Genomic DNA, 16,786 nt, shown 5'->3' on the forward strand with positions numbered 1-16,786 from the left:
TACTACTTTTTACTTTATAACATGTTTTTGTGGACACAGCATATAACGCTGAGTGTAAAATCCCTGAATACAGGTCCAAAGTCTATATATCTTCATAAACTACTCGTATATTAGTTTAATATCTTGAATAAGTGCAACAATTATTGCTTATTGAATTTTTGTCATGTGGCAGGCACTGTGCTAAATCATATCATTTAATACAGTAAAATCCAATAAACATTTGTTGATAGGAGGGAATGACAGAGGGAGAGACGAGAAAGCTAGAAACCCCAGCAATATGAACGAGGTTTATAGCTCTCATCTCACAGAGGCTGCTGGTTCACTTTGGGGACCTACTGACTAACAGACTATTGGGCTCTGCTAGACCATCCCCCCTAATGGGAAGGAAAGGAGGGGGATCATACCAAGATCCTACATCTTAGTAAGACACGGTTGTTTGAAGGATAAGATCTGATGGCAACTACCAGGTAAAATTTAAAACTTGCTTTTAAAAGTTTTCCTACTGGAGTCAAGAAAACTGAAATTTACATGACCTTTAAATGAGACCATTTTGACCTTGGAAACTTTTGATTCATTTCTAAGAACCTTCCCTGAGCACAGACCATGGCCTCTAGAGAGAGAAAAGCAAATAAGCAGCATCCTCGGAGTATAGAGTACAGTGAGGACTACCCACAGGCTCCCACCCGCTGATTAGAAGCTGGCCAGCTCTGGGGATGAACTCCTGGGTCTAAGGTGGGAGGGGGGGTGTCTTTCCATGGAGATGGAGAGAGGAGGCAGCAAGAGAAGCAAGCTTCTAAAAGATGGGCATGATTTCTCCATGCCCTCTTGGGGGAAAGGCAGTCCTGGCTGCAGGAAGAACCTGGGGAAAATGTGTGACTGGTGTGACATGGTATGTCTGGGGGAAGAGCGAATGTTTATCCTGTTCCACAAACTCTGGAGCACTTCATTGGGAGCACAGGTGACCCAGAGACAAGCTCCTCATCACTGGTCTCTTCCTGGCTCCAGCACTTCCCCAATGTATCTCCAAGCAGGTGGAGTCAAAAGCATAATAGCATATATAATCTCATTCTCAAAGATGTTGTGGGGTCAAGATCAGGTTGAAGGTCATGTTCACTTGCGCGCTTGCTTAAATAAGAACCTTTGAAGAGCATCTGCGAACCTGCCTCAGGCCTGCTGCTAGCCAAAGCTAACATTCCGACAGGAAGCTGCCCCATAAGCTATCTCCACCTCCCAGGTGGGCCCAGCTCCCACGAGGATAAAGATGCTAGACCTTGAAAGTTGTTTGAAAACAGAAACTCAGTAAAACTATGGAGGCTGGACCTCTTCCAATGCTGGCCTCTTAACGAGTGAACTCTGTGGTCAGCAACCTGAGGATACTCTCAGCTCCTTCTGTCTCGCTCCTCTTGGTGAACAATTTGGAGCAGGAGAAAAACAGAAATCACTGGGAGTTCCCAACATACAGCTCCCGGACATCCCAGTGTTTTCTGAAACATTCGTGTCATAGTATACATCATCCCTACCTGCCTGTCTGTCTCCAACCAGCCTCTAAGCGCTCAGGACTTGGAAAGGACCTCGCTCTAGGTCTCTCTAGTGTGCTCTCCTCTCCTCTTTTGTCCTCATATCTCAGTCCCTGAACTTCTGACTGGGTGGTCTATGCCTTTGTCTCCATGTCTGCCCACTTCCTTTGGTCTTTTCTGACTCCTCTTCCTCCTCATTCTTATCTCCAGCTCTGTCTCCATCCATCTCTATCCATCCTCTTCTACACCTTGTTACCCAAATCTCAGCGTGGAATGAGCCATTCAGAGACGCGTAATTGAAAATCGACTCCAGCGGGATGCTAGCTAGAGCGATGGAGTAGCAGGGACAGCTGGATCTAGGCTTCCCCCACAGATCACAATTCCCAAGCGCTCCCTCCAGCCAGCACCCTCGACCCAGATTCCCATGCCCACCTCCTCCCGGCTTAGAACTGGCCACTGCCACCAAAAAAAAAAAAAAAAAAAAAAAAAAAAAAAAAAAAACCGGCCCGAGTGCAAAGTTCTCACCGATGGTGAAGCTGTACCCATCAATGCTGAAAGTGGCGCTCCTACATTTCTTGAAGCCCTCCTTCTTGTGGCTGGCGTCCGTCATGGCTTGTGCCTCCGGGGTCCCAGCTTGAGCCGGTGCCCAGCCTCCACTGCACTGTCACCGCAGACCCACGCTGGCTATGAGCTGCTCACGCCGGCTGCAGGCACCTAGACCTGAAAGCTAACAACCAAGGCTCCCGGTAGAGCCCCTGCGTCCCCGCCACTGCCCCATACCCAACCCGCTGCAGCTGCGACGGCAGGGGACTGGCAGGGCTGCTTACAGCCGGTTGTGGGCTGGCCGGGGCTGCCGCGCCCCTTGCGCGCTTCGCTCTCTGGAGGCTTGGGGGGAGGTTGGGGGACCCCGAGGGAATGGCAGGGATTGACGTCGTGCTTTTTCTAGGTGTGTTTTCTCTGGCAGAGTGGAGAGCTCCCCCAAAGCACACAAGAGATGGAGAAGCCAACACCTCAGCCGTCAGACGCCCAAGTTTACTCCAAACAAGGAAGTAGAGCGATTGCCACGCCCACTTCCTCCCACAGCTGTCCCCCGGACTAGACCCGAGCCCCAATAATAGTACTTCTCAGCAGTTCCTGGCCAGAAGATAATTACCCAAGTAACTAACTCATTTGTGGGTGATCATTTCAACAGGAAAGCCTTAAGATATGCAATTTACAACCTAATTTAAACAATCCTTATCCAACCGCTTACCTCCCCACCCCCTTCAAATTTGAGTTTGTCACGTGTGATGGACTCCCGGGATTTGTGGAGGTGGAGATCTCAAGGATCCTTATAGCTAAGGCTCTAGTGACAGAAGAGGGAACCGGGGCACCGGAAGGCTTGAGAAAGATGTAGACTTGGGACTCGGGAGGTTCTCTTTATGAACCCACAGCATGTGTCGCTGGGTTTTCCAAATGTCTAAAACGATCACGTTTACCAGACACATGCTGGAGATACACAAAGACCACAGCTGAGTCCCACGGAAGGACCCTCTCCCACACCCACGCTATCACAAAACTAGGGTTAATTCAGCCTCATTTGCTGAGCAGGAATGTGTCACCATTAACAAATTCTCACCAAGATTAAGAATCCAGCAAGTGTGTTGCTAGGTAGTTTCAGTTGACTTCAGAGGACAGTAGATCAGGGACCCAATAAACCCCTTGAGCCCAGGCTAATCACACCTCGCAAATTTAGTCTTTCTTGATTCACCATGTACTTTTAAAGAAACCAGTTTGTCGTGTCAGATCCTAGCTGGGACTTGAGTACCAAGTTCTCTCAGTGAAGACCTGGAGCCACACTCACTCTGATAGTTTGATGGCAAGATGAATTAGTCGTAAAGACAACGGGGGCACAAACCTTAGTTTTCATAGAATTTGTCCATCCCTTCACCAGAACCAGGGGTGCATTAGAGTCATGGCACAAACCTTATTGTGTGACAGTCATGTCTGGAAGAAGGAAGTGTGAAAGAAGCATGCAGACGGACCTGAGTGTGGCATCTAGCTCTACCACAAGCGAAATGATCTAAAGATGTTCAGAGTTCCCAGACTCACTGTCCATTTCTTCCAGTGAAGATAAGTGAGGAGGCAGATCAGACCTCGAACAGCATGGGCATCCAGCCAAGGTCACGCAGACACTGAGAAAAATTCTTCTGCCTGACAATAACTATTGTTTCAGCCACTAATTTTATAAGAGGATTTTTTATGTATTAAGTATATTGCATGCATTTTACACAGTAACCAGTTAAAGTTTCTAATCGCTCTCATTTTCGACACTTGGAACTTTTAAGTGAAACATTTGCCTGCTTTCATGCCAATAAAAGTCCTGAAGTAAGGAGCCAGGATACCTGAGTTAGTGTCTCCCATAGTAAATTATCTAGGGGGGAGAAAATGCCTAAAGTGATGGAAATTTTTCCCTGAGTGAATGGAATTCAAATGATATTTAATCACACTTAACAGAAAAGCTTCTTGAAATATAATCTATCAAAAATAACAACATGATCATTTACCTAAGTGTGGTTAAAAATAACTTGCCTGAACAATTAGAACTGTTTGAAAACTTTTTATCCCCAGAATCATTCTCTTTCTCTGGTTTTAGAGATTGCACACCTACAGAATTACTAATCCATTGTCTTCGATCCGAAAGCAGCCTTCTTGGAACAGGGTTCTCACACCAATGAAACCAGACAAAGCCCAATGCTGCCGTAGTCAGGAAAGGATGCGCTCGAGTCTGAGAGCAAAAGAAGCTTGGGCTTGCTCCCTCCAGAAAGACTCTACAGCAAGCAAACCAAGCCAAAGCAACCCAGCAAATGCAATAATCCTCTACCCTTTCACTTGGGGCAGGTGTCGCCAGATAACTGTCTGAAAGCCAAGTCCACCCTGTTCTGTTTCTATAAAGGCTGCAAGCTAAAGATGGCTATTACATTTTTAAAGGGTGTGGCACATTGACCTTATAAAGAACTCAAAAGTTGGAAGTAGTGGTGTACACCTGAAATCCCAGCCTGCGGAGGCAGGAGGATTACAAATTCAAGGCCAACATAATATATATATATATATATATATATATATATATATATATATATATATATATATATATATATATATATATATATCAAGACATTGACTCAAGAAAAAAATTATTAAACAGATAAATACTTTTTTAAAAAAGATACATAGAAAGACACTCAAAAAAAGCCACTCAAAGCTCATCTTGAAATGGCAATCCTCCTGCCTCATCTACCTTAATGCTGGGATTTACAGATATGCATCATCATGTCTGAGTTGCTCATTGGTTTTTAATTTTATATTTCTAGAAAAGGATGAAGCATAGCATTTAGGAAATGTTCTCTGGACTTCCAGAGCTCAGCTTGTCCTTGGCTTTCTTTCTGTTCACAGACAATTCATTTTCTATTGACCAGGAATCAGCTGTCTTCAAACATGGCTCTCTTTGCTCTGAACAGTGCTCTCTTGCTGGCTTTCACACACCTATCTTCAGCCTAGACCACCTTCCTTAGCAGCAGATACCTTGAAGTGGAACTCTCTATCTTCCCGTTCCTCCACCAGAGTTTTTTGGGATACAAAGTAGGGAGAAAGCTTTCATAGACTTTCTTGGACCAGCCCAGCCTTTACCACCTGCACCCCAGCTGTCCCCAAGGGAGGAGACTCTATCACCTGACTGGTTGGAGTTCCCAAGCATTCCTTGGGTCAAACTCAGCACGGCAAAAGTCTCTGCAGGGCCAGTCTGGCACCTCTGTGAAGGCTGGAAAAGGGGCCCTTCTTTGTCCCACTTCAGGACAAACTCAGAGCTCAATGATTGGACTCCTGACTCCAGGTTTCACACAATAGCTCTCTATAATAGGTCAGTTCTGGGTTTCAGAATAGCACCAAAGCCACATTCCACCTCTGCTGGTGCCACTCCCATACACCCTGCTGTCCACATTGGACATCATTCTCATAGAACATCCATGAAGTCCTGTCAGAACCTCTGTCTCAGGTTACCTGACATCTCTCCATACCTTTCCTGTCTTCTTCCCTGGGTCCAGGCTACCACTGACTCTTAGAGAAACTGTGACAATAACTTCTACCCAGCTAGTATTCCTACTCCCAAGCTATTAACCAGAAGCTAAGGAGATCCTCTAAATAGAAAATTTTAGTACTGTCCTTTCTCTACTTAAAATACACCAATGGACTCTTCCCATCATTCAGAACAAAATTTTAGAATCAAGAAAAAACTTCTATTGCCCCATGAAGCCGTACAGCATCTTAGGAAAGCTGGAAAACATTTGCAACCTAGGCTTTCTCTCAGGAGTGGGAGGCAGAAGGTGCCTTTGATGGAAAATATAAACTATTGGAAGTCAGGGAAGGGAAAGCTAGTGTAATGGGTACATGGCACTTCCTCACCTGGTCTAATGCACTGGGCTTCCACATCTGATTCCTGGCTTGTTCAAGGGCTTATCTTAGACAAGCCCCATAAACTCTTCCCATTGTCAACAGCCTGGAGAGGATTCAGGCATTGCTTCCTGGGAACCCAAAGAAAAAGTGCTAGCATCTATTGAGGACCTCCAATTGCAAATCCTTTGTTATTCTTTTCCATTAACCTCTATAGCAAGCATTCAAAGTCTCAGTGGCCCAATCCTCCTTATCACAAAGTCAGAGTGGAATGGAGAAAGCTTTATGCTACCCCCTAGGGGCTGGGTATCCTTGCCTCCCTGGATCCTCTACAGCTAGCTGGTAGAAGGAAGGGAGAAAAGAGGTGAATGGCCATGTGGAAGGCTTTAGGGTCTAGGCATGAAAGAATCATGTTCATCACCGCTGCATTCCCATAACCAGAAATTAGTCACATCACCTCTTGTATAATATTAGAGGGACCAGCCTTAATATTATACATCCCAGGGGCTCAGGAGAGAGAACTACTAACGGCGAGGACTATTTTCTGTAAATTGAATCTCAGCACACCAAGTTCTATAGTCCACTTGCTTTAATTCCTCTGGCATAACATCCTTTATACACAGCTTCAGTTCTGTTCTTATGTCTAGCTCCTTTCTTGTCTGATTTCTCTCTATATTTATCTACTGTCCCCTCTAGGTTCTATCTTAATTCCTTCATCTAGTTCTGCCCCTTCTAGGTTCTCATCCATCTTGTTCCTTCCCATATCATCTCCTCTCCCGTCTCCTTCTCCCTCATCTGGCTCTTCCTCATCTTCCATCTCGTTCCTGTCGTACTATCCTGTAGCCCTTCAATCTACTTCTTCCCCATCTCAGTTCGTTCCTCTCCAGTTCTTACCCATCTCGTTCTTCCATTTTCTTCTCCCTTCCTCTCCTCCTGTCCTCTGCTTTACAGTTATATATCTCCCCAAAATCACAATCCTCCCCTCCACCCAGGACACTCAGCCTGAACTTCCTCAGGCAGTGATTGTCCGCTATCAGGATCAAATGGAGGGTTGATAAGAATTACAAAGAGGGGCACTAGTTGTTAATTACCATTTGTGACCCAAAGGGGAAGTGACTAATGAATTAACTAAAGGCTAAATATGGGTAACATCTAAGAAGAGGGATCTTACGTGCACAGCTATAACCTTAAATGTGTTTGGTAAAGGATGTTAAAAATCTATAAGTTGCTAGGTCAATGGGAGAAAATAAAACTGTCTTCTTTTTTCCTGTGGCTCCTATCTGTCCAAGCTGTCTGCCGTTTTTCTGCAGGGTGGGGGAAAGTGTGCTCAGTCTCTAGGCAACCTGTGTACAGCTAGATGCCCCTGGTGATAGTTAAAGGGAGATCTGGAACTGGAGGTAAGGTTTGGGAAAGGAGGAAGTTAAGCTTAATTAGCACATCCACCAGGCCTTCTCAAACAGGTAGCCTGGATGCTTAAGTCTGTTCTTAGAGAGTACAAAGGTATCTCTGATAAGGTACTTTCCTCCATCCAGTGATGGACCTGGCCGGATGCTACCAATAATGATAATTACAGGGAGGCTTGAACTGGGAGTTCTGACTGAGCATAGCTGTTAGCACAGAAGTTTAATAAATATTCCTAGAAGTGGTTAGGTAAGTAGTTAGAGGTCTATAAAGTTAGTAAGGCTGTAAGAAAGGAGGGCCTAAGCTAAATTGTGTAAAACTATTACTTAGTGTCCACCTGGCCTAGGCGGCGTCCTCTTGTGAATTTACTGTAAGTCAGGAGACTTGTACGTGGGCTGCTATCACTTGTTAGTCCTTGGAAGTTGGGCGCCCCCCTGGGTGGTGTCTCCTTGTGGAATTTAAGTCAGGAGACTTTCAGGTGGGCTGTTATCATTGTTAGTCTTTGGCAGTTGGGCGTCCACCTGGGTGGTGTTTCCTGTAGTCCTTGAAAGTGGCTAAGGGAGATAACTGGTTCCAGAGAAAGCCTTTCCTGAGGCTGTTCTCCAAATACCTGGAATGTGTATGTCCAGAGAGTGATCAGTCTACACTGTTAGTCCTTCTTAGGGGAAAGTCAATTGGGAAAACTATGAAGGCACACATGATTTTCATAACAGAATACAGCTGATATATAACAAGCCAAGTAACACCAAAAACTCCTTGGGATTTGGCTTCCTCTGGAGGAATTCCCTGATCCCTCCAGGTAGTGACTTTGCCATAACCAGCTGAGTTCTTATGATATATTTCTGCGGCCCGCAAGAATCACCCCATAAAACCACAAGTTGTTCCAGGAAATTTAGGTTGGGGGAAAAGGTTTTGTAAACACACCTTTTGAAACCCTATCCCTTCCACCCTGTTGACTGAATTTGACTTTTAACTCACCAGGTGGAGAGGTGGGTTTTAACCTAAGTGTTGAAATAATAATGTGACCTCCGAACCAGAGTTTAAACTTTCAATTTTAACTCCAAGCCCCCCAAACCAAAGCACCTGACCCCATCACTTTAACACAAATTAATTCTTATTTGTAAAGAACAGGACTTTTATATGTGTCCTATTACTAGTTAATCATATAAAGAGTTTTAATACTGCATTATACCCTTGACCTTAGAAAGAAAGCCAAAACTGTAATGGCTGTATATTGCATCAAATGGCTGTATATTTTATGCCATAGAGCTCTCTTTTCTGTAACTAGAACACACAGATATATAGAAATACCAAAGTGTCAGGCTGTGAAAAGGCAAGGAGAACAGGAGAGAGAAGTTCAGTATATAACCTTTAGTAGGCCAGGGAAATTCTCCAAAGATGCTTGTCAAAAATCTGGGGAACAGGGGGTTGGAACACAGAGCGTCCAAGTTTGCAACCCACATGGTCCCAGGTGGATGACAGAGCGGGCCAAGCCAATAAACATTTGCACTCAGTCCCAGGGGACAGAATGTGCTTTCTCAAATGTCCAGCCTTGGTCAAGCCGCTTGTACCAGGCTCGGTGCCTAACAGCACCTGGGTCTCATTTCAGGCCTCTCGTTACAAAGAAGGGGGATCTTGCCATGAGATTTTCCCAGTGTGGTGCTGAAATCTCTGGAGAAAGTAACTCACTTCGGTGGCAACCTTAGGAACAGAATTATCAAGGGCACCACGAAGACTGGAAACCAAAGAGCAGAGGTGAGCAGGCAGTCCAAAGGGGGATTGCTGTCACGGAGGAGACATTGATATTAGCCAGAATGACTTCTAACAGATACATTCTCCGGTATCAGCTGTTCACTGGCAACCAAATTGATCTCAAAGAACTTTGATCTAAAATTGATCTCAAAAGAAAATTGATCTCAAAGAACTTTATTCCAAGCTAGTGATTCATCTCAAAGCAGATAGCAAATGTGTTCCTTAATTACCAACTTTTCTACACTGGGTGTGGTTTCTGATGACGACGGCAATAATAGGAGTGCTGGTATTTGGAAGAAAATGTCAGAACAAAATGTGAAGGAAAAAGAACAAACTATGAAATAACTTACAGTAATTTCTACTATTTTAAAAATGCATTTAAGAAAAATAGGAAGGTGATTAAAAAGTCACCTGGCAAGTGAGAGTTGTAAGCCAGAGAGAAAAACTTTGCCAATTCCGCTTCCCCTGGATCAAATGTAGCAGATGGGCAGCGGGTTTTGTGTATGTGTACCTGCTTGGTACTTCAAAAATATTTAAATTGCAAATTTAAAACATGAGAGCCGCCCCCCCCCATCAACACCTAGGGCAGGTGGGAGAGCTGGCCTTGGGGTCATAAGAGTGGAAGAGTTGTTTGTCCCTGACTCCCACCAGCTACAACACTCAGGAGAGCAGGCCCTGCACCTCGCCAGGGCAGCACAACAAAGCCAACATGGTTAGCACAGGTGTAGGAAAACCAGCTCTGAAATTCTGACCATGGGAGAGCTGTCCCCATTTCCCATCTGATGGACCAACCCTACAACTGCCCAGGCCCAGACCCAGGGTTATGACTCGGCCTGTCCCATCATCTACCCCTTCTGGGGCATGTGAAGGGACCTAACCCAAAGACCCAAAGCTACAGGATCTCCACAACTCAGGGTATCAGTGGGATGTCCAGGAAGAGTCCTGGTGGGGGCCCAGCATCAAACGTATAGTGGAAACCAGGGGCCTCGAAGCAGACCAGTGACTCCTTGCAATGAACACTTGCAAGTAGAAATGTATGGACAAAGGGGTGTACAGCATGACTTTTGGGCCACACTGAAGCTTCCATGACAAGATTTTTAATTCCTTCCTTTTTTAAAAAACTTTTCTCGTTTTATTTTCTTCATTTTTTTTTTCTCTTGAATTTTGTTTTATTGGGGAGGGCAGTGTAGGAGCAGAGGGCAGAAGCGAAGGGATGAGGAATGAATGGGATCAAGATACATGATGTAAAAAGCACAGAATACATAAATTTTATTAAAAATATAAATAAATAAAAATTAATTAAAAAGGAGATGGGGCTGGAGGGAAGGGGAAGAAATGAAATCAGAGTGGAGCTAGTAACTACTGTCTGGGGTTGGAACCGTAGCTGACTTGGATTCTGAGAGCCAGAGAGTTCAAGCTTGTCCTAATTCCTACAAACACGATCACACCGTGCTCCAGTGGCTCCCCACCCAGAAACATTAGCTGGAGTTTGATTTCTTCTTTGATGTATTGTTTTGGCTTGAATCTCAAATGTCCTCCACAGGTTCCTGTTTCATCTTGTGAGCCACTGGTTCCCAGCTCGTGGCATTATTTTGGTGGCTGCAGAGCATTTGGGAGGTGGCCCCTCACTGGCTTCACTGGTTCTACTAGGAGGAGCCTTTGAAGGTTAAACTCACCCCTGATTCTAGCCTCCTTTCTCTGCTTCCTGGCCGGTCATGATGAGACTCTGCCCCACGTTCCGGCTACCACGATGAAAGGAAATGCCCCTAAAACCGAGTCAAAATAAGCCCTTTCTCCCTGAAGTTGCTCCTGTGGAGTATTTGGTCATGATGACAGAAAAGTAACTAACACATGTGTCCTACTATGCTCAAAGAAACATCTTAAAAGTTAGCTATCAACTCAGACACAGATACTTAATTACTTCTTCTATTGGTTTTTCTTTAAGGAAAATCTATTCCCTCACAATTTTATACATGTAGATGATGTAGTCTGACCACTCATATTCCATACCCTCTCCTATCTACCTCCCTTCCTCCCCTGTCAGCTCCCACTCCTCCCTACAAGTCCCTTCCCCATGATCTCATCATTTTGCTTTGCATTATGACCTACTGAGTCTGCCCAAGGCTGTTTACATGGTGGGCTTACCGGTGGGTATACAGTTGAAGACCATGACTACACCTCCCCAGCATCCACCACTAGCCCCTCCTCCATCCTCCATGATTGACCATTCACAGGCCCAGTCATGGGATTCCCAGTAGAGGCAGCTGAGGATGCCATGAGTTTGTGAAGTCCAGAAGAGAGCACTTCACAGCCCATCACTCTACCAGGCAGCTTTTATATTGTTTCCACCCACTCTTCTGCAATGTTCCCTAAGCCTCAGAAGCAGTGATCTAATTGTCCTGCTTAGGAATGAGCACACAACACTCACTTATTCTCGGCCCCTTTAGCTCAAATTCTCTTCATTTACCATCACTATTGCAAAGAAAGGCTTCTCCAATTAAGGCTGAGAGAAGCATTTGTCTCTAGATATAAAGATAAATACTAAGAAGACGTTTTGATCCCGTGTTAAAATAGCCAAAATAAAAGTGGTAAGTTCCATTCTAGCATCTATGACCTCCCAGGCATGAACTTTTGAGCAGGTTTGTTTGAAGTACCAGGCATGAATCCCCTCCTGTGAAGCAGGCCTCAAATCCAATCAGAGAACGTGATTGGTTACCCCATAACATTCATGCCACTGTTGCACCATCTTGCCTGGCACACTGGTCTATAGCTTTCAGGAGTCACAGGTACATAAGATGGTTGGTGATTTTCTACTCCTGCAGCCTGCACAGAAGCTCTGTCATATGTATGCTACCCAAGAGAGAGGAAGCTTATAGTTCAGCTCTACCTTGATTTCTCTAGGTCCTGCAACCAATGTACACAGTGCCTCCTGCAATAGGGTCTTATCATCCATTTCTAGTGTGCAACCAAGAGCAATAGCAACAGTCTGTGTTGGGGGGGGCACAGGGTCTTTGGGGTCTTTCTAACCAACAATCCATAAGGATGTGAGTAACTCACCTCAGACACCAATAGTTTCATTCAATTATCCATGGCTCTGAGATGGGTATTATCCACCCGTGTAAGATATCTTGTATCACACCCTTTCAAAATCTTGTTTTATTTATAAACAAGTAAAATTTATTTATTTAATGTATAAAATAAATAGAAGGTCAGAGTCACAGGTCAGAGGACAACTTGCCGGACTCTGTTCTCTCCCTCCACCATGGGATCTGGGAACTGAACTCAGGTTGTCAGGCCTGCACATATCTGTGTGGCAAGTACTACCTGCCGAACAATCTCACTGGACCTTAAATATTATTTTTACTTAGCATATAGAGTAGTAGTGTATGTCTTCTTTTATATCCTTAGTGTTGGTTACACACCCCAAACCTCCTCCTTTCTGTTATCTTCCCATCCCCTTCACCATTTCAACCTTACCATCCCAGTATTTCCCCACTCGGCTTTCATTCCATATGAGTATTGGCTTTTGTTCTTAAACATTTTATAACATAAACTAAATATTGAAATAACCCATCTTAAGCCAGATCAAAGCATATTCTCACTAGACTATGTAAGTTTCTTGGCACTTATAATTATTTTGTTCATTTGTGTATTTCAGATATGTAGAAAGATCCATAGCCCCATATAGATGGTGAATCAATGCTTACTGAATGAATGAATGAATGAATGAATACATGAATGAATACATGAATGAATGAATACATGAATACATGAATATCCTGTTTCTGGCATTGGCTTTAGAGAGACATTGGAGGGCTAACAATATAGCTCAGTGGTGAAATGCTTGCCTAGCATTTACCAGGCCTCAGGTCCAATCCCTAGCATTATGAAAAGGAAGACATACAGAAATTAGTATGCCAGTGTTCCCTGTCAAATATGTACTCTAACTATCCTCCGTGCCTCAGGATAAGACTGTCCTTGGTTATCACATTTGTCATCTCAACGCTCTAGGCTCCTGATTTTTTTTTGGGGGGGGGAGGCTTCATTCTTGCGCATTATGTCACTACCTAGTGGAGATGTTTGCTGCCACATCAACACACCTGACACTTTGCATCAGTAATTAACAAGCCATTAGGTGTGCGTGCTCCTCATACAAAGTAAGCTGGTACTAAAAGACCTGTGGGACTTATAGACTTGTGTGACTAAAGTTCTAAATTATGATCACGAATTACAAATTCTTACTGTGTGGGGAAATCACAGTCTCTACACTGACAAATGACTGAAGTCTCAGAATCACAAGCAAATTTTTCCAGATGTTGATTACACTTCTGCCCAAAAAACTTTGCCAGAGAGTCGGAGAATGTATTATCATGATAAAAGAGAGTAGTTATAGTTGGCAGCAGGTGGGAGTCTCGACGGTGTAGTCCTGAGATGCATTTGTCAGGTATTTAAGTTGCCAGAATGTACTTTTCCCACTGCGCTAAGCGCTTGCACATACATCTGGGGACCAACTTTCCTTCACAGTGCCTCTCAAGCCAACAGAAAGAAGAAGTGGAAGTGGATGGTGAGGTAGTTCCTTTTATCCTCCTGTGATTTCAGGGCCGTCCTTCACAACAATGGGGTTTACACACAGCTAGCACTAGGCACACACACTTAAGGAACTGACTCAAACACACTCGGCAATTAGCATGTGCTTATGGGATTGATTCAAACACTCGGCAGCTCAAGCAAACCGCCGGTCAATAGACCTGTGTGGCATATGGAAATGTAAGGCACGTTTTGGAAAGAATACAGAGCAGAAAAGGGTAAAGGGGTATTAATTCAATCAGGAGTTAAATGAAATAAGACAAACCAGTGGTCTCTTGTGAGATTTTTCTTCAGTGTCAATTGCTTCCTGTTAAGGTCTGTACTGTGGTCCCGTTTGGAGCCATTGGATGAAGCGGTTTCTGTCTGTTTCTGGTCGGTCAGGCACCATGTAACCTCCTTGAGTAGAGATACCGGAAGCAGTTCTCTGCCTCGCAATTTCCTGTCTCTCACCTTGCACTCCTTTGATAGTCACAGGAACTAGGATTCCTCTTCCTCAGAATTGATCATGGAAACCAGGAGTCCTTTCCCCCAAGGGCTACTAATACAACCTAAGAATCAGTACCCGAACTTTCCCTGGATTTTCTGTGCAAGGGTTGACCAAAAATTCTGACTTTCTAGTCTGATACTGTCATATGACCCTGATTACAGAAGAATCCTGCCTCTACCAGGAAGGAAGGGAGGGAGGGAGGGAGGGAGGGAGGGAGAGAGGGAGGGAGGGAGGCTGCACAAAATGGCCTCAAAACATCTAAACCAGTGATTCTCAACCTTCCTAATGCTGTAACCGTTTGTGGTGACTCCCAATATAAAATTATTTTTGTTGCTACTTCATAGCTGTAATTTTGCTACTGTTGTGTATCTTAACATAAATATCTGATATGTAGGATATGATATGTGACCCCCTGTGAAAGGGTCATTTGAACCCCCAAAGGGGTCACTATGCACAGGCTGAGAACCACTGATCGAGACGAACAGTCTGAGCAGCGTCTACTGTTAGATTAGGTGTCCGGCCACATTTCTACATGATTTCCTATGCATCAGCCAGCCTATGCATAGAAAATGAGTAACTGACCCTGTGTCTCTGGATCCTTGAGGTAAAGTCTCTTGTGTTCTGTGGTTTTCCTTGTTATCTGTCTGTTGTCATTTTATTTCAGCGGATAAAGACTAAAGTCTGAACTTCCTTCATTAGCCATGATGCCAGACTCTTCTACCTGGAGAGCATCATTTAGTCCTCACAACATTCCCAGAGCATACATAGGGAACCCCAGGCCAGCTTCCCTAAGGTGGAAGTAAGTTCTCCACACAGCCAGGTCCGTGTCCTCCCTGGCTCCATCACTATACACTCTTGCCTTTTGTCTTCTGAGATGGTGTAAGGTTTCAAACATCCTCAGCAAAACGGCCCTTCCACCCACTCTTATTTTTCTCAATTCCCTCCTTTTAAAATAAAGCAAAGAAGAAAGAGATGGGTCCTCGTGAGAGACCAGAAGCTCGCTCTCAATCCTTCTCCACCCACTTCTACCTAGAAGACAGAATGGCACCCCCGAATTTGGCTGCCTTTCCGTCCCTGAAAGGAAGAAGGCCTGAGGCACCCCCAAGCCTCCCTGCTACTCATCTTCCCAAGCGCGTGAGGTGGGTTTGCTCACATCTCCAGGATGACACAGAACCCTGGCAATGGTCACTGTCAGCGCCCTGCTACAAAGAGACGAGGAAACCTAAAGAATTAGGAGATGACTCACCCAGAAGCCAGCAGCCACGCAGGAGACCTTCCCTGGTAGCCATGTGAAGCTCCCAGGCCTCACAAAAGGGTTTCTTCTAAGGAAATGGGATAGAGATACAACTGTCTAGAAGAATTGAAATCAAAGACAAGGAGAACAGACCAAGGTACCCAGAGGCCCAGAGTGAAAGCTACAGGTCAACCTGCTGGGCTCAGGCAGGGTCAGAATCAAAGAGGACTCTTTCTTCTCTGCTTTTGGTGGCTCCTAATCCTGATGGGCCAGCCCACAGGCAGAGTTCTGAGAAGACAGTGCTCAGGATGTGGCTGGAGCCTGGCCCAGGGGTGGGAGGGGTGGGGGGAGGGGGGTTGGGGGGGGTGGAGTGGTCCAGCCAGGGCCACTTCCTGACACAAAGATAACATTTGCATTTTTCTCCCTTGCAGATAAGAGTGGTAAGAGGCAGAAGAAAGCTGCGGCTCTTTTCTTTTTCTGTTGTGTTTTGTTTTGTTTTTCCTCTTTGGTTTAATTAATGCCACTTCCTCCTCAGCCAAGTTCAAGTCATTTTCGTCTCATTCATATGGGGATGCTATCAGGAGATCACAAATATTCTTCAAGCAGCCTGCTAATTCATGACATTGGACTCTGCCTGCACCCTCATGGGAACGAACCATCCTTCATGGGGCTGTTGTGAGCACTAAATGAACTCAGTGTGATTGGTATTTAGGACAATGTTTGGCACATGGTGACCGCTCAATAAAAAAAAAATTAAAAAGAAAAAAAAGAAAGAAAAATCAGCAGTGACCATGCCAGACACAGCCCTGCTGTTTTCACACAATCCTCACTGCAGAAAACTTCCATGCAACTCATTTGACAGCGTAGCCTGTAAGAGTGGAAAATTTTACATGAAAAAAAAGATAGGGTCAGAAGGAGAAACAGATAACCCTAGTGGTTACAACTAGATAATGTAGTCTGTAGCAGCATTCAACAGAGCCCAGGCATCAGATCTACGACTAAATTGTGCATAGTGTACTGATCAAGGAACCAAATCTCTTGACTCCGTGCTCCAAATGCAGTCACCCAGTTCTCCCTGCAAACATTCCCTGAGCCATCTCTGCCTCACAGCATCAAGATCCTCTGCTGGAAAACACAGGCTCGTCCCTCCCATCTCCCACCCACTGGCCAGAGCACCCCCAGCTGAGCTTACAGCGGTACCACTGGGGTGGGTGGTGAGTGACAGACACCTGACAGCAAAAGTCCACAGCACACAACTCATAGGACAGTGACTTCCCAGAAAGGCAGCAGAAAGGCACAGAAGGGCGTGTCAGGAACAGCGAGCAAGTGGAAGTTGATACGCCTCAGGGGCATGAATGTAGCCCGGAAACCAGGATGCAATTG

At 45.0% G+C, this 16,786-nt stretch overlaps 1 protein-coding gene across 4 annotated transcripts in view; it reads right to left on the reverse strand.

The window, feature by feature from the left end:
* Pde1c (phosphodiesterase 1C) overlaps positions 1-15,473 on the reverse strand; it is a 429,787-nt gene extending 414,314 nt beyond the window's left edge. For 3 of the 4 annotated variants that reach the window (XM_042273371.2, XM_042273372.2, XM_042273376.2), the window contains exon 1: positions 2,043-2,556. In XM_042273371.2, coding sequence (XP_042129305.1) covers positions 2,043-2,127 — 85 coding nt within the window. In that variant the 5' untranslated portion in view covers positions 2,128-2,556. Of the gene's footprint in view, positions 1-2,042; positions 2,557-15,415 lie in introns of those variants that run through there. The other variant, XM_076566854.1, reaches the window with a different exon arrangement.
* Positions 15,474-16,786: the final 1,313 nt, after the last annotated feature.

This window comes from Peromyscus maniculatus, chromosome 3 (genome assembly GCF_049852395.1).
Source record: "Peromyscus maniculatus bairdii isolate BWxNUB_F1_BW_parent chromosome 3, HU_Pman_BW_mat_3.1, whole genome shotgun sequence".
Taxonomy (NCBI): domain Eukaryota; kingdom Metazoa; phylum Chordata; class Mammalia; order Rodentia; family Cricetidae; genus Peromyscus; species Peromyscus maniculatus.